The 27,808-nt window shown below is 41.8% G+C and overlaps 2 protein-coding genes and 1 long non-coding RNA gene across 8 annotated transcripts in view; 2 read left to right on the forward strand and 1 right to left on the reverse strand.

The window, feature by feature from the left end:
* Positions 1-6,867, forward strand: part of NARS2 (asparaginyl-tRNA synthetase 2, mitochondrial) — a 144,830-nt gene extending 137,963 nt beyond the window's left edge. For all 6 annotated transcript variants that reach the window (XR_010841395.1, XM_059068149.2, XM_067038422.1 and 3 more), the window contains 3 exons: positions 402-499; positions 2,807-2,833; positions 6,108-6,867. Coding sequence is in view for 5 of the 6 variants with exons in the window: in XM_059068149.2 (XP_058924132.1) it covers positions 402-499; positions 2,807-2,833; positions 6,108-6,252 (270 nt within the window). In the remaining variant the exon portion in view is untranslated. The remainder of the gene's footprint in view (positions 1-401; positions 500-2,806; positions 2,834-6,107) is intronic.
* Positions 80-27,650, reverse strand: LOC136794505 (uncharacterized). Its single transcript, XR_010841396.1, has 3 exons — positions 27,559-27,650; positions 18,366-18,408; positions 80-512 (listed from the first exon to the last, which is right to left on the reverse strand). It is a non-coding gene; the product is annotated as an uncharacterized lncRNA (long non-coding RNA).
* The window catches only part of GAB2 (GRB2 associated binding protein 2), a 185,537-nt gene continuing 183,880 nt past the window's right edge, over positions 26,152-27,808 (forward strand). The window contains exon 1 of the mRNA XM_059069510.2: positions 26,152-26,358. Coding sequence (XP_058925493.1) covers positions 26,284-26,358 — 75 coding nt within the window. The 5' untranslated portion in view covers positions 26,152-26,283. The remainder of the gene's footprint in view (positions 26,359-27,808) is intronic.

The following is a 27,808-nucleotide window of genomic DNA, read 5'->3' on the forward strand; positions in this document are numbered from 1 at the left end:
TATGTAATTAGATCTCTGCTATACTCTTTAAGCATATAAGAAGAAAATATGCCAACATGTAATTGCTTCTGCATGCTAATAGGTGTTTTTAAATATTTTCATAATTTTTAATACTTCCCACATTTTTGTAATTAACATTTGTGTAGAAAACACATTTTTGTTAAGTATACTGCATAAATGGTACCAGAGGGGAAACTGTCCACCTGCATTTTGTATTCTAAAGATAATATTAAACATTTGGTATTAAAACAGGGAACATGAACAGGTAACATAAATAAGATTCTGGTAAGCAGTTAAATAGCCAGTTGTCAAAATGTTAAACGTTCCACTTGCTTCAGAAGCTGACAGTTGTTGGAATGCTCTGAAAATGGAATGTTGTTTATGAGTTTTTTCCTTTTTAGGTTGCTGCTGTTGATCTTCTGGTTCCTGGAGTTGGAGAACTCTTTGGGGGAAGCCTCAGAGAAGAACGGTACCATTTCTTAGAGCAGCGATTGGCCAGGTATTGGTGAGACCTAGAAGAAACAGAATTCAGAAATTGGGGATGGGGCACTCAAAGGCATTGATGGCAAACTAACAGAGAATAGCACATGGGCCGTAGCTCCTGACAGACCTGGATCTCAGATTCTGTGTGACCTTGCGCAAGTTGTTACTTAACCTCTCTGAGCTTCTCTTTCTGAAAGATTAGAACTATTATATGAAACACAATGATTTTTTGCCACTATTTGTATGTATCTCTCCCTATGGAAATAGGTTTTTTAAAAGTTAATGACAGAGGGGTTTCCCTGGTGGTGCAGTGGTTAAGAATCCACCTGCCAATGCAGGGGACACAGGTTCGAGCCCTGGTCCGGGAAGATCCCACATGCCACAGAGCCAACTAAGCCCATGTGACACAACTACTGAGCCTGTGTTCTAGAGCCCATGAGCCACAACTACTGAAGCCCATGCACCTAGAGCCCATGCTCCTCACTCAACAAGAGAAGCCACCACAAAGAGAAGCCCATGCACCACAACGAAGAGTAGCCCTTGCTCGCTGCAACTAGAGAAAGCCCACGCACAGCAATGAAGACCCAATACTGCCAAAAATAAATAAATTAATTAAATAAAATTTTTTAGAAGTTAATGATAGAAAATGAAAATTTTCCCCCTTAAAGTTTGTTCTTCACTTTTCTCTCTGTGTGCGTGTGTGTGTGTGTTTAAATTATGATTGGCAGACTCCTACAGGGCATAAGGACAGGCTCTGAACCAGGGAAAGGATAAAGATGGAGGGAGAAAGAAACTAAAAATATCCACTAAGCTAGCATTTAGAATAAGCAGTTTTTCCCTTTCTCAGGTTTTCTACTATGTAAGCAGCTTGATTTAGGTATTTGAATAACTTTATTTAACTCACTGTTTGAGACCTGGGAAATGTATCCATAAACACCAGAAAATGTTTTGGAGATGAGGAGGAGGGAATCATGTTTCTAATTGAACTACCACTCCTGTATATGCATGGTCTGCCAACAAACCACAATGACTTCCTAAACTAACCAAGGTTATAAGCCTGTGTTTTCCATGGTTTCCACTTTTATTGCGCCAGACTGTTTTAAAAAATGACTTTCCCATGTTGAAAGCTTAATCTTTCTCTCCAGATAATACTAAGTTTCACAGTAACCTGGAAAAGTCATGATTGTTTGACATGTTTATTAAATTAGCCATTTGTTAAGGCCTTCTTTTCCTAATGGAGAAATGCTTTAAAAGTTGTTGATTTTCCAAGATCCAAACCTATGAATCTGTTGAGTAACTTGGTTTTGTAATCCCAATCATTTGAACTGCTCTAGTTGGTTAGCATCCAGAAGAAAGGGGATAAATATGTTCTGGGAGGACTCTTTTATCACATAGACTACTAACTTCTTAGTATTACTATAGTGTTAAGAAGTCCTGGAAAAATCGTGGAATTGAAGTGATGGTAAAACTCCTTAGATGGAAAGAATTTGAAGATTTTCTGTTTTTTTTTTAAGCACAATAAAAATCACACATGGCAAGGAACTTCATCTGTTGAAAGATTAATTGGTCTGTTTTCTTTGCTTGCTTCCTTCCTTCAGGAAACCTTTCCTCATAACATTAAATGCTTACCTAATATCTGATAATTTCCAAATTTGTCTTTCCTAATGAAGTGGATATATGTGTTTACCTATCTCAGAGATCTGTCTGTGACTTCTGTTCATGTTTTTCATATTATTGTATATTTGAATTTTTCATAATCTTGATCACTTTGAGGTACACAGTGGTCCGAAACACTTTTAAGGACTGAAATTAAATTTCATGAGTACTAAGAGCTTTAAGTTTTATTAACATTTCTCAAATTGGCAAAAACCAATTTGCAGCCATATTATGAAGGCAGCCTCAGAATCTGTATTATTGTTTTAATATTGTGGAAAGAAAATTTTGTCTGTACATCACTTGTCTGTGTGTGCCTTTCAACAACCTATATAGTAGTAATAGTACTTTTCTTACATCACAGAATGATAAATTTATCTCAGATGAAGCCCTTCTTTTGGGCTCTGGACTATACTTTCCTTCTATAGCATTTATTATTTGATAATACCTTGGACTATTGGTTTTCTTACAGTTGGTTATCTTACCTTTCTTAACCACCTAATAAAGGCTCAGCTTCTTAACTATATTGCATGTTATTTAAGAGCACAGGTTTTGGTGTGTACTTCTTTATAAAGAGCACTGTGCACACAACCCAGAATAAATGTTTGGTGGTTAGTATATTTATCTTATTGCCATTCTCTGAAATAATTTTGTTGTTTTCCTTTTACAGGTCAGGACTGACAGAAGCCTACCAATGGTGAGAATGTGACCCCTGATGACTCTTATTCTAGTTGTGGGTTTGAGTGTTAAATAGTTTTCACTTCTTTTTCCAGGGTGCTATAGAAGAATGTTAAAACAATGAACAGGTTCTCAGATTATTTACTCCCTTTGAGTCTTTGAAAAATAGTAATAATAATGTCTGTCATTTATTTATTACCTATTGTGTGCCAGATAACTGTGTTAAAATTTTGATGTATATTGTCTCGTGTAATCATCACAACACCCTGTTAGTAAGGTACTATTCTTATTCTCTTTTTATTATCCCTCCAGGCCTGAGGCTTAGAGATGTTAACTAACTTAAGCAGGAGCACACAGAAGCATAGAGCTGGGACTTTGTTCCTAACCATTATGCTTCATTTTCTCTATGTGTGAAATTAGGAGCTTGAGCTAAATGGTCCCTGAGGTCTCCACCAACTGTAGAAATCTAAGCTGCTTAGGGAAGATCATCTGTCTGCATTCCTAAGTTGTTCTGGTTCTTTCTGCAGACCCTTTCTTCAAGTACTTTTCAGTATATACAGATTATTTATTTATTTATATTTGTGTAATAAGACTCTTCCAGGATCTTGGTATAATAATAACAACAATATTATTAATTCTTTTGCTGTCCTCAGGAGAAGGAAAGGTTAAATTACACACTTGCCTTTTCGTAATGAAGGAGCTAGATTTCAGAGATGCAGAAAAGCCTAAAATTGGGTTCAAGCAATGGCCCTAGATTGCTTCATTATTTATCAGTAGTGAACTTTGGCATATTTAATCTCTCTTGAGTCTTGGTTTTCTTGGCCATAAAATGGAATGATAATATCTACTTCACAGAGTTATTGTTAGGATTAAAGGAAACAATACAGGTTAAGTATCTACACAGAGTAGAAGCTTAGTTTAGTTTCCATCCCCCTTTCCTTCTTTTGTTCTGAGTCTTGCTATTAGGTAGATGAGCCTGATTGTCAAGCTTATGCATTTTACCTCAGTTTCTTTCTGTCTACAAGGTAATATTCATAGTGTATAAAAACTAGTTATATATAAATCTTAATTATTGGTTTAGACCTTTTCTGGTCTTTATTAATCATTTCAATACTACTCTTTCCCAACTAAAGTTTTCAAACTCCTAACATCTCCAAATATAAATATTTATTATTTTGTTAATAAAAGAGACAGCAGGCTCAAAATGGAGTCACTTGTGCTAAGCTCACATCACCAAACTGAGACTTAATACCTAACTTAATTATAGTTTTGACATCTCCCAGGAGTGGAATCTTGAACCAGGCAATCTAAAATTACCTGGTCAACACTGGTGAGGTAATCTGCCTGGTAGACCCTGCCGTCTCCTAAAGGAAGGCATCCTTGCCTGAAACCACCCACTCTTTGCTAGTAATTTCCTTGTCCTACCCCCTTCTGCCTATAATCATTCTGTAGAGCTCTTTGGAGCTCTTTTCTATTGCTAGATGGGATACTGCCTGATTCATGAATCACTGAATAAAGCCAATTAAGATCTTAAAAATTTACTCACTTGAATTTTATTTTTTTACCGGTTGGAATCTGCTTCCTTTTGTATGATAATCATAGCATTTCAAGGTAGAAAGGACCTTAAAAATCTCCAAGTCTGTGATCTCTGCTAGTGTTCTACCACACTGTGAATAGCCACCCCAGGTGTCTAAGAATTTTCTCACTTCCTGTTTCTACATGCCACATGCAAATAATCTGTAACTAGTTCCACAATTTTTGTACCATCTCTTCTATAATCTGGCTACCCTAGAATCAATATAACAACAATCAAACAAATAAAGATTCTTTTGAAAACTTGTTTTTAGAAGTAGATTTTTCCATCTGTCAAAGCAAAGGCAAGAAAAATGCTAAAGATGGAATCCCTCTTCTGAATTCAGTTTCCATGCATTTATGCCAGTGTTTTGACATCGATGTATGAGAAATTTAAAGCCAGCTAAAGCTAGATACTGGACTTCTAGCAGCCGGCTCAGATCCTGCAGGTGTTTGTGGCAGGTGGCTTGACATGCCCTTCATCTCATTTTCTCACTAAGTCCAAGTGTATTCTGCCCCCATGCCTTATGAACTTAAAAGTTAATTCAGCTACCAAACATTTCAGTTACTCAAGACTGTGTTCCTTCCATTATTCCTGATAGTTCTTAAGTACTAACTCCTGTCTTATTGATCTCTCACTTGGTTGTAACTCACCTAGTTGCAATTTGTGTTTTATTTTAGAAAGAGAAGTACTTAATCTTAATTGCCTAAAATACCAATACATGTAGTCATTGTTATTAATAGTGGGGGGAAAAGGTTATGGTTTTTATCCTTGAGGAACCATATGACCACCAGCTGTGGTACTTAAGTTTTAGGCTGTATTTTTGTATATTTTACAAATCATTCAAGAAACTGTAAACTTATTTTAATCAATATTGTATAATTCAAGAATTCCCACCATTAAATGACAATAAAAATAGTTATAGAGTCTTCCTCTTTCTCTTCCTTTCCTAAAATAACTTTATCCCAGGCTGGTGTATTGGAATCTGAGTTTGAATCATGAACATACCATTTTCTAGCATGTAGTCTTATGTGGGAATAGAATATGCATGGATGGGCTTCAGAGGCTGTGTAGCCTTTCAGAAAAATGACTCTGGACATCATCTACTAGGCTTAAAGCAGAAAAGTCAAAGTTTTTCCTCACTCCAGTGCTCAAGAGTATATTTTTATGCCTTCAAACAATAAATCATCATATAGTAAGCATCTATTCCCCATCACTGGAGGTAAAGGTTGGCTAAGATGCAGTTCCTGCCCTTGATGTAGCTTACAGTCTAGTCTAATAGAAGGTCTCTTTTTGTAATACATCAGGCAAAACTCTTCACACTTCTCTGCGTATTGAACAATATGATTTTGGTAAGGAAAAAAAAGAACATTATCATAGATATACCAAGACATAGAAGAGGAATATATTTAAAGAAAAATAAGTTACGAGAAATTTTCCTGTAGCATCATGAGACAAGTTTTCTGTATATAAGCACCTAACAAACTTTAAGGAATAAGGATCAAGTGACCAAAGCCCATGAATGCATGACAGGATATGCTGCTGTTTGTCTGGGTAATCTTGGACAGATCACTTTAACTTCTCTGTAAAAAGACTGGTCTACCACAGTGATGTGACGATAACAAATGATTGCAAAAAACTTTTGAAACAGAATTCTGTCATAACATCTGATCTTAAATGAAGCATTTATAGGTAATGATTCTCTTTTTTTCAAAATTAGGTATCTGGACCTCCGTCGATTTGGATCTGTGCCACATGGAGGTTTTGGGATGGGATTTGAACGCTATCTGCAGTGCATCTTGGGAATTGACAATATCAAAGATGTTATTCCTTTTCCAAGATTTACTCATTCGTGTCTTTTGTAGCTGAAGACTGGTTAAGGAAAATCACCCTGTGCCAGAGGTACTGCACGTGAATATACATACAGGAGAATGCATGTTTGAACTGTAGAAATACAGACGTTTTCTATATGTAATTTGTCATGCCAGAAGATACATGTGATCATGATTTTCATTGAAAGTTGAAGGCATTTCATGGAAAGATGAACTCCATCAAGAAGAGGTACTTATAGCAGGTAGAATCTCAAAGCTATTGTGTCAATTAAGAAAAAAATAAAGTAATTGAACTAGATGGTCTCAAAGGTCCTTTCAAACTCTAGGGCAGGATGAAATTGTGTATTTTACTTTTTCAAGATTTTTTTTTTTGATGTGGACCATTTTTTTAAAGTCTTTATTGAATTTGTTACAATATTGCTTCTGTTCTATGCTTTGGCCCTTTGACCGCAAGCCATGTGGGATCCCAGCTCCCCGACCAGGGATCGAACCCGCACCCTGTGCACTGGAAGGCAAAGTCTCAACCACTGGACCGCCAGGGAAGTCCAGAAATTGTGTATTTTACTTTGTCTTTAATCAGTAGACCACTGCCCTCTGTGACCTTTGAGAAGCAACTACTAGCTAAAAATAAAATGTTGTTGGATCTTTTCTCCCTTGCCATTTAACCTATGATAAATTCCCATCTTATTCTCATTGCTTTACTAAACATTACAGAAGAACATATTCCTTTTTCGGGTCTTGAATTAAGAAAATTGCTATTGTGAATTGAAATCTTTTTTCATCAGACTGCATGAAAAATCACATTTAATAACTGTTGACCCTTAATTATAAAAACTAACATGTATTATTTAAACTAATCACTGTTGTGTTGCAGTTAGTTCAAAATAGATTTTCGATACCTATGAAAGAAAAAAACAGGTTTTTAAATTCCATTTGGCCTTTTCCCAGTGAAATTTGGAAGAAAGGTATTTGCCATCCAAGATGAGGATATATAGCTAAACCTAAAGGGAGGATAATTCTGGAGTCAAAAAGTAACGGGGCCTATTAGAGTGAGAAGATCACTGATTTGGAACTTTGCGACCTGACGGTTCTAGCAGTCACAAGTATGAGTTTGGATAAGCCACTTACTCTGTATGAGCTTATGCATCATTTTCCTCACAGACTTGATACAGTAATTACATGAAAGTGTGTGTGCATGTGTGTGTGTGTATGCGTTTAAAACTGTGAAATGCTACACAAATTTTTTTAAACTCTACTTTTAGTCTTCGTTGAGATGCAGATATATGGACTTATAGCAAATGGTGAACTCAGTAGGATTCATATGTATCAAATAATTATAAAAAGGCATGCATGCCTGAATAATCCATTTTCTAAGTCTCATTAGATGACTTATCTGATATTACTTCCTAATGAGTTTCTATATGCACTTTATTTTAACCTAACTCAAAATCAAACAACTGGAAAGAACTGCAGAACCTAGAGTTAGTTGGAAGTCATAGGAGACACTGAGAGGTTGTCAAGGTCAAACTTCTATCTAAAGCAGAGGGATTCGGGCTTCCCTGGTGGCGCAGTGGTTGAGAGTCTGCCTGCCGATGCAGGGGACACGGGTTCCTGCCCCAGACCAGGAGGATCCCACATGCTACAGAGCGTCTGGGCCCATGAGCCATGGCCGCTGGGCCTGCACATCCAGAGCCTGTGCTCCACAATGGGAGAGGCCACAACGGTGAGAGGCCCGCGTACCGCAAAAAATAAATAAATAAAATAAAAAATAAAGCAGAGGGATCCTATGTACCTTGGCAGCCTCTTGGCAAAGAGCTCAATACCCCGCAGAATAGCTCATTCCATTTCTGAAGCTCTCTAATTGGTAGCTTTTGCTGAGCTAAAATCTGCTTCCCTGGAACTTTAATCCTTGGGCTTAGATACCAAGTTTAGGACAGGATAAAAGGAACAATTAAGGCTTCTATAAGGCTTGCCTCAACCATGGGTTAGAGATAAATTCATTTGTTTACTCAACAGATATTACCTGAGCTCATTCTACATGCCACAGACTGTGCTAGGTGCTACATAAACAGTAGTGAACTGACCCTTGCCTTCATGGATTTATAGTCTATTAGGGAAGATATACCAATGATATGTAAACAAATGTATTATTTCAAAATATGGCATGTGCTATAAAATTTTATGAAGAACAGGGCAATCATAGATAAGCTTGCTAGAGGGGGCATCCCTGAAAAGGTGATATTTAACCTTCGACCTGGAAGATAAAATAGAGAAAGCATTTTTTTTTCTTCTTCTTCTGTGTAAAACATGTTACTTTTTTTTTTTTTTTGCGGTATGCGGGCCTCTCACTGCTGTGGCCTCTCCCATTGTGGAGCACAGGCTCCGAATGTGCAGGCCCAGCGGCCATGGCTCACAGGCTCACGGGCTCAGCCGCCCCGCGGCACGTGGGATCTTCCCGGACCAGGGCACGAACCCGTGTCTCCTGCATCGGCAGGCGGACTCTCAACCGCTGCTCCACCAGGGAAGCCCTAAAACATGTTACTTAATGTTTACTAGGTTCTGCTTAAGAATATAAACAATGAAATATATATATGTAATTTATTTTTTAAATTCCATTAAAGTATAGTTAAAAAAATCACACACAGAGATAAATCATATTTATTTGAAAACACTTTTTTATATGAATTATTTACCCATTTGTGCTGGGTATCTAAGTTTCCCACCCAAAAAATTAGAATTAGTGAAGAAGTAATTATTTAAGAAGTGTGGCACTATCAGCTCTCCCAATTCGCTAAATAATAAAATTTACCGTATTTTATAAGATTTCAGGTTCATTGTAATCAAGACCCCTGTGGTACAGGGAGATCAGCTTGGTCCTTTGTGACCACCTAGAGGGGTGGGATAAGGAGGATGGGAGGGAGGGAGCCTCAAGAGGGAGGAGATAGGGGATATATGTATATGTATAGTTGATTGATTCACTTTGTTGTAAAGCAGAAACTAACACAAGATTGTAAAGCAATTATACTCCAGTAAAGATGTTTTAAAAAAAAAAAAAAAAACCACAACCCTGTGGTAATGTTTGGGAAGCAATTGTTTGGATAAAATAGGACAAGCACTCAGATTCTGTTCCTCTTCTGACGTTCCCCTTGTAGTCCCTCTTACCTGTCCATGGCACTGCGCTTGCCACGCACATCTATTAGAAATCAGTGAAGGCTGTCTCTGTCGTAGCAGGTTGAGTATGTGGCTGTGGCTACACGCATGGGCCTGAGAACAATGGCAGACACTGTCAGCAGCAACTTGGGGGGAACAATCACCTCCAGCCACAAAACACACAACCGAGCCTATGCTCCCCTAGGGTTAGAGAAACCATTTTAAAACATTTGTGACATCACTTAATTTGATTTGGCATTTAAGTCTTGATACTGTATTTTGTGGAGTAAGAATCACAGACATTCACAGGCCCAAAACCTGGATGCACTAATAGTTTCCAAGGCTATTAGGAATCATGCCTGCAGTGATTTTTGAGGAGCCAGATAGAATTGTAATGTTAACATGATGGCTGGGCATCAAAAATAACAGTGATAGAAAGAATACTGAATGAGAGAAGCCCCAGGTTCTGGTCCCAGTGCCACCATTAGCTTAACTTTGGAGCATTAGGCAAGTAAGATCATCCTTGTGGCCTCCAGTTATTTCATATGCAGAACTATCACTTTGAAGTAGATGAACTCTAAGGATCCTCTATCTCTTAATCTTCTAGGAATTTGTGATGGACATAGTCACTAATAATTGATTTAGAGTCTGACCTTTAGATTTTATTTTAGTACATACTAGGTCTCCGAAAACTTGTAATGAGGTCAGTCGCTGAAAGTTTAACAATAGACTTAAGTGTGTTCAATGTGTGTGTATGTGAGGTGGAAAAGGGTCCTTCTCAAGGAGTCAAACATACATTCTTCCTTATCTTAGTCTCCAGCAGTGTATTTCCGAACCTTCATACTTATTTGTTCATTCTTTTCTTTCACAGTTGATCACATAATGAGTATCTGGTTGAAGCCGGACCCTTGCCACTTATAACAGCCTAGTCATTTACATCTTTGGCTCAATACTTATATTTTACCAATAAGTGAACAAAAAAAAAAGCGCTTATGTCAGACGAGGATGATGAAAATGCCAAAACTAAACCATTGCTTGCAGGCAGCATCAACAGAAAAAACCTTTTTTTTTCTTTTTTTTCTTTTTTAACATCTTTATTGGAGTATAACTGTTTTACAATGTTGTGTTAGTTTCTGCTTTACAACAAAGTGAATCAGTTATACAAATACGCATGTTCCCATATCTCTTCCCTCTTGCGTCTCCCTGCCTCCCACCCTCCCTATCCCGCCCCTCTAGGTGGTCACAAAACACCAAGCTGATCTCCCTGTGCTACGCGGCTGCTTCCCACTAGCTATCTATTTTACACTTGGTAGTGTATATATGTCCATGCCACTCTCTCACTTCGTCACAGCTTACCCTTCCCCCTCCCCGTATCCTCAAGTCCATGCTCTAGTAGGTCTGTGTTTTATTCCCGTCCTACCCCTAGTCTCTTCATGACTTCTTTTTTTCTTAGATTCCGTATATATGTGTTAGCATACGGTACTTGTTATTCTCCTTCTGACTTACTTCACTCTGTATGACAGACTCCACGTCTATCCACCTCATTACAAATAACTCAGTTTCATTTCTTTTTATGGCTGAGTAATAGTCCATTGTATATATGTGCCACATCTTCTTTATCCATTCATCTGTTGATGGACACTTAGGTTGCTTCCATGTCCTGGCTATTGTAAATAGAGCTGCAGTGAACATTTTGGTACATGACTCTTTTTGAATTATGGTTTTCTCAGGGTATATGCCCAGTAGTGGGATTGCTGGGTCGTATGGTAGTTCTATTTGTAGTTTTTTAAGGAACCTCCATACTGTTCTCCATAGTGGCTGTATCAGTTTACATTCCCACCAGCAGTGCAAGAGTGTTCCCTTTTCTCCACACCCTCTCCAGCATTTATTGTTTCTAGATTTTTTGATGATGGCCATTCTGACTGTTGAGAGATGATATCTCATTGTAGTTTTGATTTGCATTTCTCTATTGATTAATGATGTTGAGCATTCTTTCATGTGTTTGTTGGCAATCTGTATATCTTCTTTGGAGAAATGTCTATTTAGGTCTTCTGCCCATTTTTGGATTGGGTTGTTTGTTTTTTTGTTATTGAGCTGCATGTGTTGCTTATAAATTTTGGAGATTAATCCTTTGTCAGTTGCTTCATTTGCAAATAGTTTTCAGGCAGCATCAACAGAAAAAAACCTTTTAAATGTTGACTTGTCAGCTGATATATGAATATCCAGATTCTACATAGAAACAGCATTGTATAATTCTGTGTATAATGAATAAAATATGGATTTAATAGTTAAGGATGGTCTGTAATACCATAGGGCTTAATTTGTGAGTTGAAAGGTGATATGAGGGTATTAATTTTCACTTGAGTAACCAGTTTCCAATGAGGGAAAAATCAGATTCTGCTTTTCCCAAGGTTTCTAAACATTACCTCAAAATAGTAACCCAAGTAAGAGTGTATTCTAAAACTTAGAAATGTTTTTTCCATCATTAGTTCCCATTCTCATTTCAAGTTTTGAAGTAGGTGGAGAAAAATAGTTACTTTCCATCTGGCTGTCCGCTTGCCTGCGGAAGTTGTGCTGTCGTGGGTTTGTGGGGGTTTTTTGGCAGGAGGGTTGTGGGGGGGCATTAGGAGGGTCTGACAAGAACTTAATTGTGTGAATGATCCATTCCAGATCTAGACATAGCTCTCCCACCCTCTGACCCAGCCCAGAGACTCTTAACTCTCATAGAACAGCAAAGGAATGGTTTGACCTTTTGTCCCTCCCAAACAGAATCTGCTAGAAGCACCCCTCTACAGTGTTATACATTCATATTCTCTATAAATTGAATCTAGACATTTCAAGCAGGACTGAACAGGCATTGAAGATGCAACTGATGAGATGGATTAACTCTACCCTTCTTTAAATCTCTTGCTTCAGGTAATTATAGATGAGAGATTCTTATTTGGATTGGATTGATATTTTATTCATATATTTGTTTGAGTAAGTGGTGAGGCAAGAACATAAAAATGCAGAGTTGAAAGACAGATTGGCCTGGATTGAATTGATAAGAAATGTCTGGGGCGTTTTGGCTTCTGATCAATATTTGTATTCAGTCTGCAATCTAAAGTATGTATAATAAAAAGAAAACAGGTGGGAGTAATATCTGACAGTAGTTCTTTCCAGCTTCAATTCCAGTTAAAAGATAGCAAAAGCATTAAGGAAAGTGCAGAAAGCCACCTTAATCACCCTACACCAAAATGCTTCAGTAGGATTTCCATAAGACAGGTCTTAATTAGATCATGGTCAGCACCCCTCCAGAAACTTAGACATTCCACCATTGCCAGGAGCCCTGGATTGCCCCTTGGGTCAGCTAAGACTCCAGCTGGCTCTTGTGCAGTTTGGTTTGGAATCCAATGAATTTACAGCCATTATTAGTACACTGTGTGGTAGTTTCTGGGGGACCTTTGTAAAGAAATCAGGAGTTTAGATGGTTCGTAAGCTGCCATTCAGGCAGCTAAATCACTGAATTAACATAGTTTATGACTTTTCAATAACCTTCTGCTACATCTTTACTGTTCATAATTGTTATTAATAATATATCATTTGGACATTGCTTTACAGTTTACAGTATTTTTTAACATATCCACAATATATTATGGACCTTGTTCCTTTGTAGTTTACTGTGCCTGAAATTTGTTTGGTTAAATTAGTTTATTTGTTATGGAGATTGGTTATTAGGAATTCGTAATAATGAGGGAGAGTAAGACTACAAATAAAGTTGACCACTGTCAGCCTCCAGAGAAACTGAAAGCACAGAACTTTTTATAGTAATCAAAGAATCTTGCCTTTTAAGCCCCAGTGCAAAACACACTTTGGCCTCTGATTTCCTTGTTCTGTACAGGGAGAAGAAATTTAAGAATGTGATGGAAAATGTTGGTTGAGCCCAAATACATTCTAGTAAAGAGAAACATTGAAAATGGAATACAGAGTCCCAGACCCAGCAATGTACTTAAGCTCACCATGCAGTTTTTAAAATGAGTCTGTGTTCATATTTGTCCTACTTTCGTTTTAGGATCATCCTAGAATATACATAGTCAGGTAGATGAAAGAACTTTGATAGGAATTATTAATATCCAACCCAAAGTGATCAACCTTTGATATTTCAAGATGATACTCTGAAAATAGAAACTTGGTGGGCCCCTGCAGCAAAGGTTTCTTTCGTGCTACAAATACACATGTACACAGCTAGACTGTATTTTGCAGAACCTGGCTTCTGCCACATGCAGAGCCTTCTCTGCACACTGGCTCAACAAGAACTGCTGGTTTGCTGTTTTCCAGTGATCCTAGATTTGAAAAATCTCTTAGAGATCATCTCCCTTCCCCTGTATATGATGTATAACTTACCCTCTGTATTTTTCCCAGTTCCTACTAATTTACCCACTGAACCTTCAGTGAATTAAGAACTGTCTGTCTTAAGAGGTAACTTTTTTTTAATCCTTGGAGAACTCTGATTGTGACCTGATAGTAACAGAACCTGCCTCTCCATGGCATGCAAATATAATAAATAAGAAACAGCCACACACTTTCTTCTCCAGAATAGAATCTCTGTAGCTGCTTATTTGGGACAGTCTGTCCTTCCCTGAAGGGCTGCACCCGACTAGGGTGTTTACCAGAGTATCCTTAAAGTGGGCCTTTCTCTTAGTAGAGGAATGCTTCTTTTCACTGTCCACTCAGCTGCTACCCAAGTACCCTGTGATGCCAGTCTTGACGTTAGAAGAACTTAAAGTCTCCAGTGCCTCCTCCCTGTCTGTCTTACAGCCTGTAGTAATTGTTCCTCCTCCTGTATCTGTAATACTGCTGAAAGATCTCAGAGTTTCAGAATGTTCAGGGCAGTACCAACCCCCTTTATTTGGGGATTGCAGAAATGGACTTGGGTCATATATAGATTTGTTGTTGAAGAACAGTAAGTTCCTTTACTGAAGATTTCTACTGATACTACATTTTCTTTGCATTTCTTTGCATTGCCCCCAAAGGCAGAAACTGATTCCTTATACAGTTAGGATATGGCTGGCCAACGATCTCTTTAAATGTAATTTCCATCTTCTACCTTCTGCGTTACAGGTTTTTGCATCAGGAAACTGTCAGGTCAGATTCCTGCCAGAAAATGTGCTGGATGTTTTGTGTCTTGGAAGGGGTATTAGACATAGAGGGAGAAGACTCTGGTTTATGTCTGACACTCTACTTACCAGCTGTGGAACCTTGAGCAAGTTATTTTATCTCTGAGTTTGTATACGTATCCGCAAAATGAGGATAATATTTAACTTACAGATGTTGTGAGAAACAGTGAAGACTGTGTGAAAGGGTTTCATAAGTTGATAACACTACACAAATGTAAGGTCTCCTAAGGGAATCCTTTTCAAAACTCAAAAAAAAATCTGTATGAACTAAGATATTTATTGCATGTTGAATGAAATATTTTATAGCCATAAAAATTATAAGAGAAAATGTGTTTAAAAATTTTTAAGTTGTACTTTGCAGTTACAACAGTGTAAAAGCTATGTACATGGACTAGAAGCATATGGGAAAAAATGGAATCAGCTGTTTCAGGACAGTGGAATTGAGCGACTTTTCTTTAAAAATCTCTTTGGCCTATTCAATTCAGTTCAGTAGACGCACTGTGCCAGGTTCAGTGCTCGATTCTCTGAATACAGAGAAAAATAGGATATGCTCCCACGTCTCAGGGACTCCCATTTTGTATAATCTTTGTTAAAGTTTATTATGTATAAGTATCACCTGGGGAGCATATTAAAAGTTCAGATTATCCTGATACCACCCTAGAAAGTCTGTTCCACCCTAAAAGGTCTAGGATGGAACAGCGCACAGCTAGCATTCTTTAAACAGTCACCCTGAGTGATTCTAATATAGGTGGTTTAATTTCACACTGTGAGAAACCTTCAGTGAGGTTTTAATGTTTTTACAGTAAAAAGTAATAATTACACAGATCTTCTCATTGAAGAATTTGATTGTTCTTTCTGGACCTATTTTTTAAATATATATATTTTTTTGGCTGCATTGGGTCTTCTTTGCAGCGCACTGGCTTTCTCTAATTGCAGCAAGCAGGGGCTACTCTTTGTTGCCTTGTGCGGGCTTCTCATTGCAGTGGCTTCTCGTTGTGGAGCCTGGGTTCTAGGCGCATGGGCTTCAGTAGTTGTGGCACGTGGCCCCCAGAGCGCGCAGGCTTCAGTAATTGTGGCACATGGGCTCAGTAGTTGTGGTGCATGTGCTCTCGGGTGCATGGGCTTCAGTAGTTGTGGCACACGGGCTTAGTAGCTGTGGTGCACGGGCTTAGTTGCTCTGCGGCATGTGGGCTCTTCCCGGACCAGGAACCCATGTCCCCTGCATTGGCAGGTGGATTCTTAACCACTGTGCCACCAGGAAAGTCCCCTGTGTGGACCTTTGAGCTGGCTTCTGTGCCTCTATATCAAGGATGGAAAAGCCAGCCTGCGGAGTGGTGTTGCTCTGGAACTCATGCGGCATAGACCCTGCCACATCTCTCAACCTTTATCTCTTTGCCTCACTTCCTTTCTCTTCCACTACGTCTCCCATGTTTTTTCTCTGTGCATGTTTTTCTCTCCCACTCTGATTCCTCCTATGCCTGCAATACAGCAACATCCAGGTGCTTCCCCTTCCTTTCTCCACCCCCTTCCCCCAACCAGATATGTCAACTTTATTGAAAAGAAACCCAGCCTACTTCTAGTTTACTAACTTGTGCAGGAAGGCGCTTGTATCTAGTTAGTGTTTCTCAGAAAACTTAGGAGTGGGCTATTCATGGATCAACAGCCACAAAGTTACCATATGTGGGCCTCTTGTGTCTTTATTTTGACTGTCATTTCACTCTTGATTAACTTTTTTCTAGTGGGCTAGCAGCCTTCAACAGAGTCCTGTCCTGTCCATCAGGTTGGAGTGTGCCCTGCATCCTGACAGAGCACTGCTTGTCTCCACATGCCTGTGAACGGGCTTGGGTGGCTTTCTCAGGCTACACACCCGTCACCTCTTAGTCACCTAGAATCAAAATATTAACAGCTCTAATCACACTGTCTGAGGCCATGAGGCTTTATTTCAAGAATGGGGACACTCCAAAATGCAGCTAGGATTTCTACATTTTCATGTGTTTATATTACTAGTGTTAGTGTTTATGTGACTTGCACCTCTAGGTACCAAGGGTTGGTTAATGGCTTCCAGACTCCCTCCCTCCATTATGCTCCGTCAGAATCATATGAAAATACTGGTCCTCTTATGTTGTCATTTGTCTCCTCTGCCAGAATGTGAGCTCCATGAGAACAGGAGAGTGTATTTATCTCTGTATGTTCAGTGCCTTGGAGAGTATCTGGAACATAGAGGGTACTCATTAAATAACTCTTGAATGAATTAGGTATCAAAAATTAGGTGTCACAAAAAAGTAAATGTATCCATCAGACAAAAAGGAAATATTCCTTAAAAAATAATTCCCAAACTGACTTTCCCCCCTATATGTCTCTAAAATATTCCATAAACTGAATTTTTTTTTTTTTTTTTTTTTTTTTTTTTGGCGGTACGCGGGCCTCTCACTGTTGTGGCCTCTTCCGTTGTGGAGCACAGGCTCCGGATGCACAGGCTCAGCGGCCATGGCTCACAGGCCCAGCCGCTCCGCGGCACGTGGGATCCTCCCGGACCGGGGCACGAACCCGTGTCCCCTGCATCGGCAGGCGGACTCTCAACCACTGCGCCACCAGGGAAGCCCAAACTGAATTTTTAAACTAGCCCTTTTAGCCTAAATCCAAGTCTGAAGCCACTGCCTGAACACAGAACAGAAAGTCAGGGATCAGAAGAAACTGAGTTCAACTAGTAATTTGTCATTGTAATCTGTTACTGAAGGTGAGTTTCTAGGGCAACTCTCCAGCACTGCTTCTGGAGTACAGTGACTTAGTAGGCTTGTCAAGAACCTCTCCATGCTGTTCATCATTACATAACCAGCACCTAGCCAAGTGCCTTGCACATAGTAGGTACTCAGTAAATATTTGTTGAATGAATTATTTGATCGGTGGAGGAAATTCAGAAGCAAGTCCTAAGACGAATTTATTTGGAGTCGCTCATATTTTCAGTTAGTGTTTTTTTTCCACCTTGCTCTCTAAATCTAGATAAGTTTCTTGCCTCAAAATTGAAGGAGCTACTGCTTACATCATCTAATTCAGCAAACGTTAATTGATGCCTACCCCGTGCCTCTCTGTGTGGGGCACCCAAAGACAAGGAAAACCCAAAGACAAGGAAAACCCTTACTGTTTGTCCCCATATGGGGGGACAAACTGATAATTTTGTTGGGCTGATAATTTCTCTGTGCTCCCACAATCCTTTGAACATACCTCTATTATAACATTGCCCACATACTACTATAGACATCTGATTATCTATTTCTCTTCCCAGAAAGACCCTGAACTTCTTAAAACCCTGGTCTTACCTCAGTATTCCTATGCTGAACTTGTCATAGTAGGTTCTCAGAAAATCTTTATTGAGAACTGAATAACACGGACTTCCATGGTGGTGCAGTGGTTGGGAATCTGCCTGCCAATGCAGGGGACACAGGTTCAAGCCGTGGTCTGGGAGGATCCCACATGCCACAGAGCAACTAGGCCCGTGCAGCACAACTGCTGAGCCTGCGCTCTGGAGCCCGCGAGCCACAACTGCTGAGGCCCGCGTACCTGGAACTCATGCTCTGTGACAGGAGAGGCCACCACAATGAGAGGCCCGCGCACCGCAGCAAAGAGTGGCCCCTGCTCACCACAACTGGAGGGGGCCCGCGTGCAGCAACGAAGACCCAATGCAGCCAAAAAAATGAACCAAAAAAACAACATTGTAAATCAACTATATTTCATAAAAATTATTTAAAACTTAAAAAAAACTGAATAACAAGTACATAATCATCCCCAAGTAATATATATAGGAATATAAACGTCATTTTGTACTTGAATAGAAATACATACCTAAGTGTTTTCTGAGTTTCAAATGATAGATACTGGGTATGTCCTGCAAGAAACAAGATTGGTGTTCATGTCTCTATTAACACCTTTCAAGGTATTTAGTTAGTTATCTAACCCATCTTTCCTCTGAGAATTCCCCCACCCCTATCCTAGCCAGTAAATCCCCAGCAGACATATTGGGGACATGAGCTTCCCTTGCTGCTAGGACTAGGGATGGATGCCTGACCCCAAATGGACCAGTCTCATTTTCTCTTAGAAAATTGGGGTTGAGAATGCTAGAGAGTCTGGACTAGTTGCTTGAACCAGGAACATGTAAATTTAGGAGCTCTAAGACAAGCATGTACCTTAAGAGACAGAGAATGTCTGCAGAAAGAAAGAACTGAAAGCAAAATGCTCAGAGATGAAAAACCATATGGCCTCTGAGAGAGACAGACACACAAACTGGCTGCCTAGTTCTTGCTATATTTAGTCCTCAGTTGCTGCCCTTCCTGAGGCCACATTCAACTATTTCTTGGGTTCCATGGGATATACCTTTTTTAAAACAAAAAACAGTAAATTCCCTATTGGGGCTTAAGCAAATTTTAAATAGGTATCTGCTTTAACAACTAAAACAAGACATTAGTACACCGTCTGATTTATGGAAAGAATTCTCCTTACTCTTTAAGCCTCATTACCTTTTCATCACACATACTATTCCAGAATATTTGTTGATCAGGAAATTATTTAGAAGAGGAATTCCTGATACATAAGATGCAGGAGGGTAAGTGATGACTTCTTTGCTTTTCAAGTTTCTTGATACTCTTAAGTCACAAAAACAGAAATGAATGGACACTTATTTACAGAGGGGATTGGATACACCTCAGACCTTTTTTTGAACTACAAAATTGGATTAAAGAGGTTTTGAAGAACCAACACATTTGGCAGCTTCCCAATACATCTATTTTTGAAGATTCTGCTTTCCAGAACTGTTTAAGAATGGCTTTTGTCACGGGCCTTAGCTGTGTTTCAGACTAGCCAAAACTGAAAAGTGGGAAGAGACTAAATCAGAAAGTGTGTGTGCCTAGAGCAGCCCAAACCCTGCTGTTGGGCTGGCATAAACACTCATGGCCAGATCTCTCAAAGTAAGATAAAGACTTTGTTCTTCAGAAACAGTTCCAAATATGAAGTTATAATGATGTCTGCCAACATGTTTCTAACGACTCTAGGAAAAGAAAACAACAACAAGTAAAGTTTCCAGCTCTTTTCTCAGTGGACACTGGACCTTGGAGAAGCTTACATGTAATTTGACTGCAGCTACTTTCTGTTTTTAGTTAATCATGTTAAATGTGCCTCATAACTTCCAATCCCAGTGGGGCTGTCATTTAGAAGGGTGCTGGGGGGAAGCTGTTTTAATTCTGGCTTTTGTTTCAGCCACTAAATGTAATGCCACATGATTGTTGACCCAACAGTAATCCAGTTAAAAAACAGTCTACAGACTTACTGCATCATCAAAATTAACCCTGATTACATCAAATTATGTTGAAACAGACCACAGCTGTTTGCCCTGTTGAAGCAACTGCTTGAGAGCTCATCCAGAAGATACATCTGGGTGTCAGGAAGACACATTTTGGGTTTTATTTTTGTTTCTCAACGTAAATGGAGGAGGGAAACACTCTGTTCTGCCCAGAGTGCTTGGTAGAGCTGAAAACCATGTGATTCTCCAGAATTAAAAATCTTCTTCATTCCAGAAGAGAAAAGAACCTGAGATCTCCTGTTTCAGTTTTCTATCGGAAGGATGTAAGAAGGAAATCCAAATCTGTTGAGTATTACTCTTGTCAGCAAAAAGAAGTGGAACTGACTACAGACAAGGATAGTGGGATTTTTTGTGGAGGGCTGTATGCAGTGGTATGCTGGGCTGGCTCATACCAGCCTGTGAGAATGGATTGTTAAGTTACGGAAAAATTTGCAAGCTGATTGCTAAAGAATAACGTTAAAATTAAATTATAATTAAAAGTGGAAAATAACAGGTATTGGGGATGAAGTGGACAGATTGGAACCCTCAAACATTGCTGGTGGGAATGTAAAATGATGTAACCACTGCAGGAAATAGTTAAAGAGTTCTGTAAAAAGTTAAACACAGTCACAGTATGATTCAGCAACTCAACTCCTAGTTAGGTAGCCAAGAGTATGATAACATAGGTTCACACAAAAACTTGTCCATGAAGGTTCATAGCAAGATTATTCATAATAGTCAAAAACTGGAAACAACTGAAATGTCTATCAACTGATGAATGGATAAATAAAATGTGGTACATGGATATAATGGAATATTATTCAGCCATAAAGAGGAATGAAGAAAAACATATACATCAGAACATGGATGAACCTTGAAAATATTATACAAAGTGAAAAGTCAGACACAAAAGGCTATATAGTATATGATTCCGATTATATGAAATATCCAGAATTGGCAAATCCATAGAGACAGAAAGTAAATTAATGGTTGCCAGAGGATGGGGTTGGGGGAATGAGGAGTGACTGCTAATGGACATGGAGTTTCTTTGGGGATGATGAAAATGTTTTAAATTAGCAGTAATATTTGCACAACTCGTGAATACACGAAAAACCACTGAGTTGTACACTTTAAAAGGGTGATGTTTATGGTATGTGAATGATACCTTAATTTAAAAATTAAGTCATATAAACTTACAATTAAGTAAGATATAAAAGGAATAAAACTCATCAGTTACTAATTATTTTAATACATTTTACTATTACCTTTGCTCTTGGCATTATGTCTGTTGTATCTTTTTGATGGAAATACTAAAGGTGTATTACTGTGCATCTCTAAACTCTGCATTCAGAGACATGAAGTTGATAGCTTGAAATTGCTTGGAGGGAAGAATTGTGGGGGTTTAGTATTTGCCCCACAAAAATTGTCACTACCAATCAAGGCTGCCAGCACCACCAGAGAGCTGAGTTTTAAACTTTTACCAACACATCACTGGCTGTATAGGTCCAACACTCATCTTGGTAACTGGTTAAAATTAGAGAGTTAGATGAGATAATCACCTGTGGCCTTTGGATCCCCAGCAAAACAAAGACTAGCAAACCTGCACAGCAACTATGCATGCATTTGGTGCAGAAGAAAGGGCATTTCTGGTCAGCTGTTGTATGAAACCCACTTTGAGTTAGGGAACGATTCCTCCAGCCTTGCTAGTGTTGGTACAAGGGGTTAAGTGATAGAGCCTGGCAGAATTATCAAAATGAAGCCAGATATCAGGTAAACTGCAGATATTAATTCTTAGTCCCAAACAGGAGGGTATCTGGGGAACCTGTATGATAGATTTGGAAACGAAGGGTTAACAAGCGAAACTTCATAGAATTACCTCCAGCTGTTCAGCCCTTCCCATCAAGCCAGCCCCTGTGGTTTAAACACTTCAGCTGCTTATAGGTACCTTCACAGATACTGTTATCTGGTGTGGATGATCAAAGAGTTCTAGATGCCCCAGGGGTCCATAGCTCCCACTTTAAGGGTTGGTTCCTTCATTCTCAAACATTTACTGAGCATCTATTTTGTGCCTGGCACCATGCTTGGAGGTTCTAGGGATACAAAAATGAGGAAGATGCAGTCCTGTCCTCAAGGAACTCACAGTTCCTTGACAAGGAAACAAATATTTGCAGTACAGTGTGATAATGCAGTTTATATAGGTGCAGTGTGAATCTAAGAATGCACAACTGTGTTGGGGATTGGAGACAGTGAATTTTAGGGAAAGGGGTCTTGACATATGTTCAAGACGTAATTCAATGTAGGAGTACAATGAAGGAAGTAAGGGGTGATCATGCAAAGTAGGGTTTGGAGTACTAAGGCACTTTCCCAGAGACCTTGACAGTCTTTTCTTCCAAGAATATGCTAATTGATTTTGCAGCATGATCTGTGGGTACACTGATAATCACCACCTTGTCAGCAGAAATGTCCCAGGAGCCTAACTGCCCCAAAGCAATTAGCACAGGTTCTTATTCTTTACAAAGGAGAAACTGGGGAACGACTTAAACTTCTACTTTAAGAAAGCTTATTTCCAAAATGTCTCCCACTGGGTGTAATGTCAAGCAACTCCCAGATTGTTAGCAGCCGCAGACAGGGAGGAAACCCAGTTCAGTCTTCAACCACACCCCAAGCCCATTTCCAGTTCTTAGTCCCAGCCAGATGCCAAAAGTTGGTTTGAGTAGGTGGGAGTAATTTGATTGAAGGAACCAGGTGGGCTCAAAGCACCCAGGGGTTAAAGAGGCTCCCACCTCAACATGCCTGAGAGACAAGTGTCCTGCAAGTCACCAGCTGAGGGGGCCCAGCTGGTCGTAGTGACCTTGGCAGGCAGCACTCAGCTCTGAAATCAACCTGTCAACTAAATTGAAAGGGAGAAAAGGCAGAAGGGCTAGGACACAAACATCCCTCCCCATCCCCAGTCCGATCCCTGACGTCAGGCTTAGCGTGGGCGGTATTAATCACCCGGCCTGGTGTGCAATTGAGGACAGCTCTCCTTCCAGCCCTTCCAACTCGCGTCTGGGAGCGTGTCACCAGCCATGCACCTGCCACTGGCCACAAACCCTCAACTCCCAGACAGGCACGGATGCAGGCTGTCGCTGATGACACTCAAAGCCACAGTGCACCCTTTAGAACTCAGGCTTTGTGAGGGGGAGGAGCGGGAGCAAAGCGTGCCCATGCTTTCCTCCCAGGTGTGCATTTCTTTAATCTCTGCAACGCTCCTCCAGAGAAACCCTCATAAGATGGGTCATTTCCTGGGGATTTAATGAGAATATAGAATTAATGGCCCAAAGCGCTCCTTGCAGCCGGTCATTAATTCCCCCAGGAAATACCGGTGGTCTTTAATCAAAATTGCCTAAATTATAGACTAGTGATGCATGTCTGGGGGGGGGGGCTGTCGTCCCAACTGGTTCCGATAGGTGGCGCCGATCTTCATGTAAATAAACCAAATAATTTGTTTTCCATTTCTCTCCAGTGAAAACCAAGGAGCGGTAAAACAACAACAACAGCAACAAAATCCAGCAGGGAGTGGAGAGGACTTACTAAAGGCCCAGAAGCCCAGACAGGAAAGTTCTATCCGAAGGGTGTTTCCAGGCCTGGCACGTACCTCAGGCTCAGAAGACTGAGCCACACCGTGCAGCCTGGGACCTCAGCAGTAGTCCCTCCGCCGAAGAGCAGCCTGAGCTGGGTGCTGGCAATTGAGTAATTAAAAAGGTTGGGGGATGGGGGTTAGACCAGCAAGAAGACCCCTTCCTCTAAGCTTTGGGGAAGGAAGGCTGTGTTCAGAAAAGATTTCTGAAGTTGATACTCTATTGTATTTCAAGGCCCCTCCTGTCATTGGCCTCAAAACTTCAAACACGTTTCCACATGAAATTGTAAATAACAATATTGGCGGGGGTGGGGGGCGTCTTTTGCTAAACAAAATAAGACCCTCAAAAGTTTCTGGCCAAGGACTTCCCTGGTGGCACAGTGGTTGGGAGTCCGCCAGCTACTAAGGGGGAAACGGGTTCAAGCCCTGGTCTGGGAAGATCCCACATGCCGCGGAGCAACTAAGCTCGTGAGCCACAACTACTGAGCCTGCTTTCTAGAGCCCGTGAGCCACAACTAGTGAAGCCCGCGCGCATAGAGCCCGTGCTCCACTATAAGAGAAGCCACCGCAATTAGAAGCCTGAGCACGGAAGAGTAGCCCCCGCGCGCTGCAACTACAGAAAGCCCGCATGCAGCAACGAAGGCCCAGCGCAGCCAAAAATAAATAAATAAACTCTATTCATTTTTTTAAAAAAGTTTCTGGCCGAGTGTAGCCCAACTCCCAACTAACCATTGCTGAATGGTCTCCCAGTCTGTCTTGAATCATATAACTATTAAAAGATACATAATAGAAGACTACTCTTCTAGGGAAAGATAGGACCCGTGTATGCCTGACTTGTAATCACCAATCTCAGCTGCAAACAAGCCATGCAGATTTCTCAGACTCTGCAATCCCTGAGACTTGGCACCATGACTCAGAAGTGAATGAAATCAGATGATTGCTTTATTTTGGTCCGGAGTCACCGCCTCCTGATTGATTTGGCAGGCTTTGAATATTTTGATATTTGTCTCATGGGTTTTAAGGTACTTAAAGCCAGAGATTAAAATTTAGGCCATAATTCTGGTGGTGGCCCTTATATGAGGCTTAAGGATTCCTCAGTTGGAAGGCTAAGAGGCTCTGGTTCCAGCTATAGCCTGACTGTTCTGGTTTTATATGCAATCCAGTAGCACACTGGATAGTGAAGAAAGTTGTTGAAATATTGGGTCCAGGGTTGCTGATCTCTAAACCCTCCCAGGGGCTTAGAAGATCTATGCATATAGTAAAGAATTAGCTTTTACAAACTGAAGTGGTTGAGCTTTCCCCAACCCAGTGAAGATCTGTAAAATGAGAAGGATATCCAACTGTTAGAAACAACTAGCTTTGCTGCACAGAGACAGAGAAATGAACAAAGCCTTAAAGTTGTACGCGGAATGTGAGATGCTGGCTGGTTCTACTCATCTGCCCACGGCGGTTCCCTATTGATATAATGGGTTACTATCCACTTTTCAAAGAAGTTGGGGGGAGGACCTCCCTTTTAATGCTGCTTGTAAAAGTACTTTGTGAGTTGAAAAGAGCCCTTACCAAAGGTTTCTGGCGGTTTTTTCCCTTCTCTCTACCATGGCCACCGCATTGCTCGATTTGTCAGGTGTGTGCTTCCGCATGCTTTATCTCAGTTAAGTCTCACCACAACACAGTAAGAGAGGCACCTGTATCATGTGAGCCCGAGAGAGTTCTCATAACCTGTGTCAGTAAGTTGGAGCTCTGAGGAATTTTGACCCCAATTTCTTGTTCTACACCACCTTGCCTTCCAATTAACTATGAAATAGTACATTGACTCATTTTTGCTTCCTTGATTCTGCAAATCGTTAAGAATTTTCTTCTTCTGAATTGTTTTTCCCAGAGGCAGTGTGGGAGCCAGCTGGACTTTATTTTCTGGTAATAAGAGGACCTTAAATTGCTTTAATGCAGCCATTAAAGCAATTCTCCCACTTTAAATAGCAGATGAGCAGGACCACCCCCAACCCCGATCCACTGCCCAGAATTAGAAACTTAACTGCATTGCAAAGGCTTTGGGACCTTAGGCTATCTGTAAAATGGGAATAATACTGCCCACCCCATTTGGAGATTTGTGACGACAATCATGTAGCAAGGAATGTAAAAGCGCCCAGCGTGTAGTAGCCTGTTTTCTTCTTTCCGTCTCCCACGAAGGGAGCGAGAGAGTTGCAACTCTTGTTGGGAAGCGGCTCACTAATTTCAGCCAGGACCTGACCCACAGAAACCTGAAACTCAGGGAATGGATAGGAAACGGGATCAGACCTCAGGTCCCTTCCTGACGACCCCTGTGAAAAATCGATTCACGCTCGAGGCCGCGCAGTCCCTTCCCATCACCCCACCCCCAACGGGGCGCGGCCGCCTGCCCCGCTAACTGCTTGAGGCTTCGGGGAAAAAGCCAGACCCTGGGGGCGCGGCCGGCCGCAGGCGTCCTTGCGAACCTCGGTTCTCTGGGGACCAAAGGCGCAAGGCGCTGTTTGCGTCTTTGAAGGCGGCCCGCCCGGGGGCGCGGCGGGCTGTGGGCGTGGCAAGCGCGCGCCGCCCTTCCTGCCGGGGCGCCCCCACCGCGGACCGACTGGGAGAGCGCGCGGGTGCGCGCGGGGAGAGCGGGCGCGCGCGAGGCAGCCGGGCCGCGCCGCCTAGTCCTCGCCCCGCGGCCGCCGGCCGCCCCGGCCCCTCCCCTCCCCCGCGAGCTGCGCACCGCCGGCCGGCTGACCCAGCCGCCCGCGCCCGCGCCCTTGTCCGCCGACCCCGCGGCGGGCTCCAAGGCGGCCGACAGCATGAGCGGCGGCGGCGACGTAGTGTGCACCGGCTGGCTGAGGAAATCGCCCCCCGAGAAGAAGTTGAGGCGCTATGTGAGTGCGGGCGGGTGCGGCCGCCGAGGGGCTGGGGGCTCCGGGAGGGACGGCGCCGACGGGGAGGGCGGGCCCCGGGGAGGGGGGGTTGCGAGGAGCTGCTGGCGGGTCCCGCGGCTCGGGGCTCTGTGAGGCTCCTGCACACCTGTCACAGGTGCGCTGCGAGGGGCGGGGCGGGCGGGCGACCAGGTTGAGGCTGCGGCTTGTTCTCCGCGTGGCGGGCGCGGCGGCGGCGTCTCTTTAGCCAGCCCCCCTGTAAAACTAAATCCAGTATTGAAGTTTGTATTAGATTGTTTTTGGAGACCGAAAGAGTTGATTCCGGGGCTGGGGGACCATACTAACGCCGAGCGGCTCCAGCCTGCGAGGCTGGGGGTAAAGGGGGGCGTAGGACGTGGGGCCGCGCAGCCCGCCCCCCACAAAGGGCGAGGCGCCTCACGCCCTTTCCCCCTTCCCTTTCTCTGACCGCTCCTCCCGGTGGCCGCCTGCTTCCTTCCAGTCCACAGCCTCTGCATCATGGGCAGCGTCAGCAGCATGTGCAGTCCTTGTATTAAGTGACTCATTTGTTTGTCCCCCTTCTTTCCCTTTATTCCGTGTGCCTTTCACATGCATCCCCCCACCCCACCCCACCCCCCGATGGTGACACTGCAGTTTGGTCTGCTACAACTGGCCCGGGTTTTGTGTTGAGCAGTCCTTGGGGTCTGGGGCCGGGAGAGATCAAGGTTCTCAGTTGCCAGGTGGTGCTAACCGACAGTGTTTACTGAAATTGCTGGGACAGCCTCTCCTTTCTAAGTGAGAAGCTGGCAACATCCTGGGGAAGGTCGTACAGCCTGGTGTGAGCGGTGAAGAGGTCTGGCTTTTTTTCCCCCCTCCACCAGAAGATGCTTTGCTTGGTGGGGTCAAAGTACAAGATGGTGCCAGTTTCTGAGAATTGGCTGAAATCAGTCCTGGGCTATTCGACTGAGTTTGGAAATGGAATTAAGATCGCTAAAAGATGTCCCGGTCTCCCATCCTCTCCTCTTCCCTTCCTATGAAATGCCCTTGTTAAACTGACTCTCCGTGCTGGACTCTCTGGGATCATTCCCACAGCATGGAAGTGAGCTGTTGCCTTCCAGCTGCAGTGCATCAAGGGAGCTCTGAATAGACCCTGCCCTCTGTCAGCTGCACCAGTGGCAGTCCATGGGGGGAGAGGCAAAAGCTTACCAGTTTCCTGTCGTGGCTCCCCAGATCAGAACCAAGGGACTTCTGGCCTCTGGATTGAGGAAGTGACATTCTGTTTTTCAAAGGAAGTGTGGTTGGGAGTGCAAGTGAGTGTGTATGTAAATGAAGTCAGGCTCTTATTTAGATCATTTGCTGGGGGGGGGGGGGGGACTCAGGATTTAGCACATGACTTTTTAAAGTGGACATAGATTTTAAATATAGTAGGGATGATACAATGAAGTGTTCATCTCAG

Source organism: Kogia breviceps, chromosome 7 (assembly GCF_026419965.1).
Source record: "Kogia breviceps isolate mKogBre1 chromosome 7, mKogBre1 haplotype 1, whole genome shotgun sequence".
Taxonomy (NCBI): Eukaryota; Metazoa; Chordata; class Mammalia; order Artiodactyla; family Physeteridae; genus Kogia; species Kogia breviceps.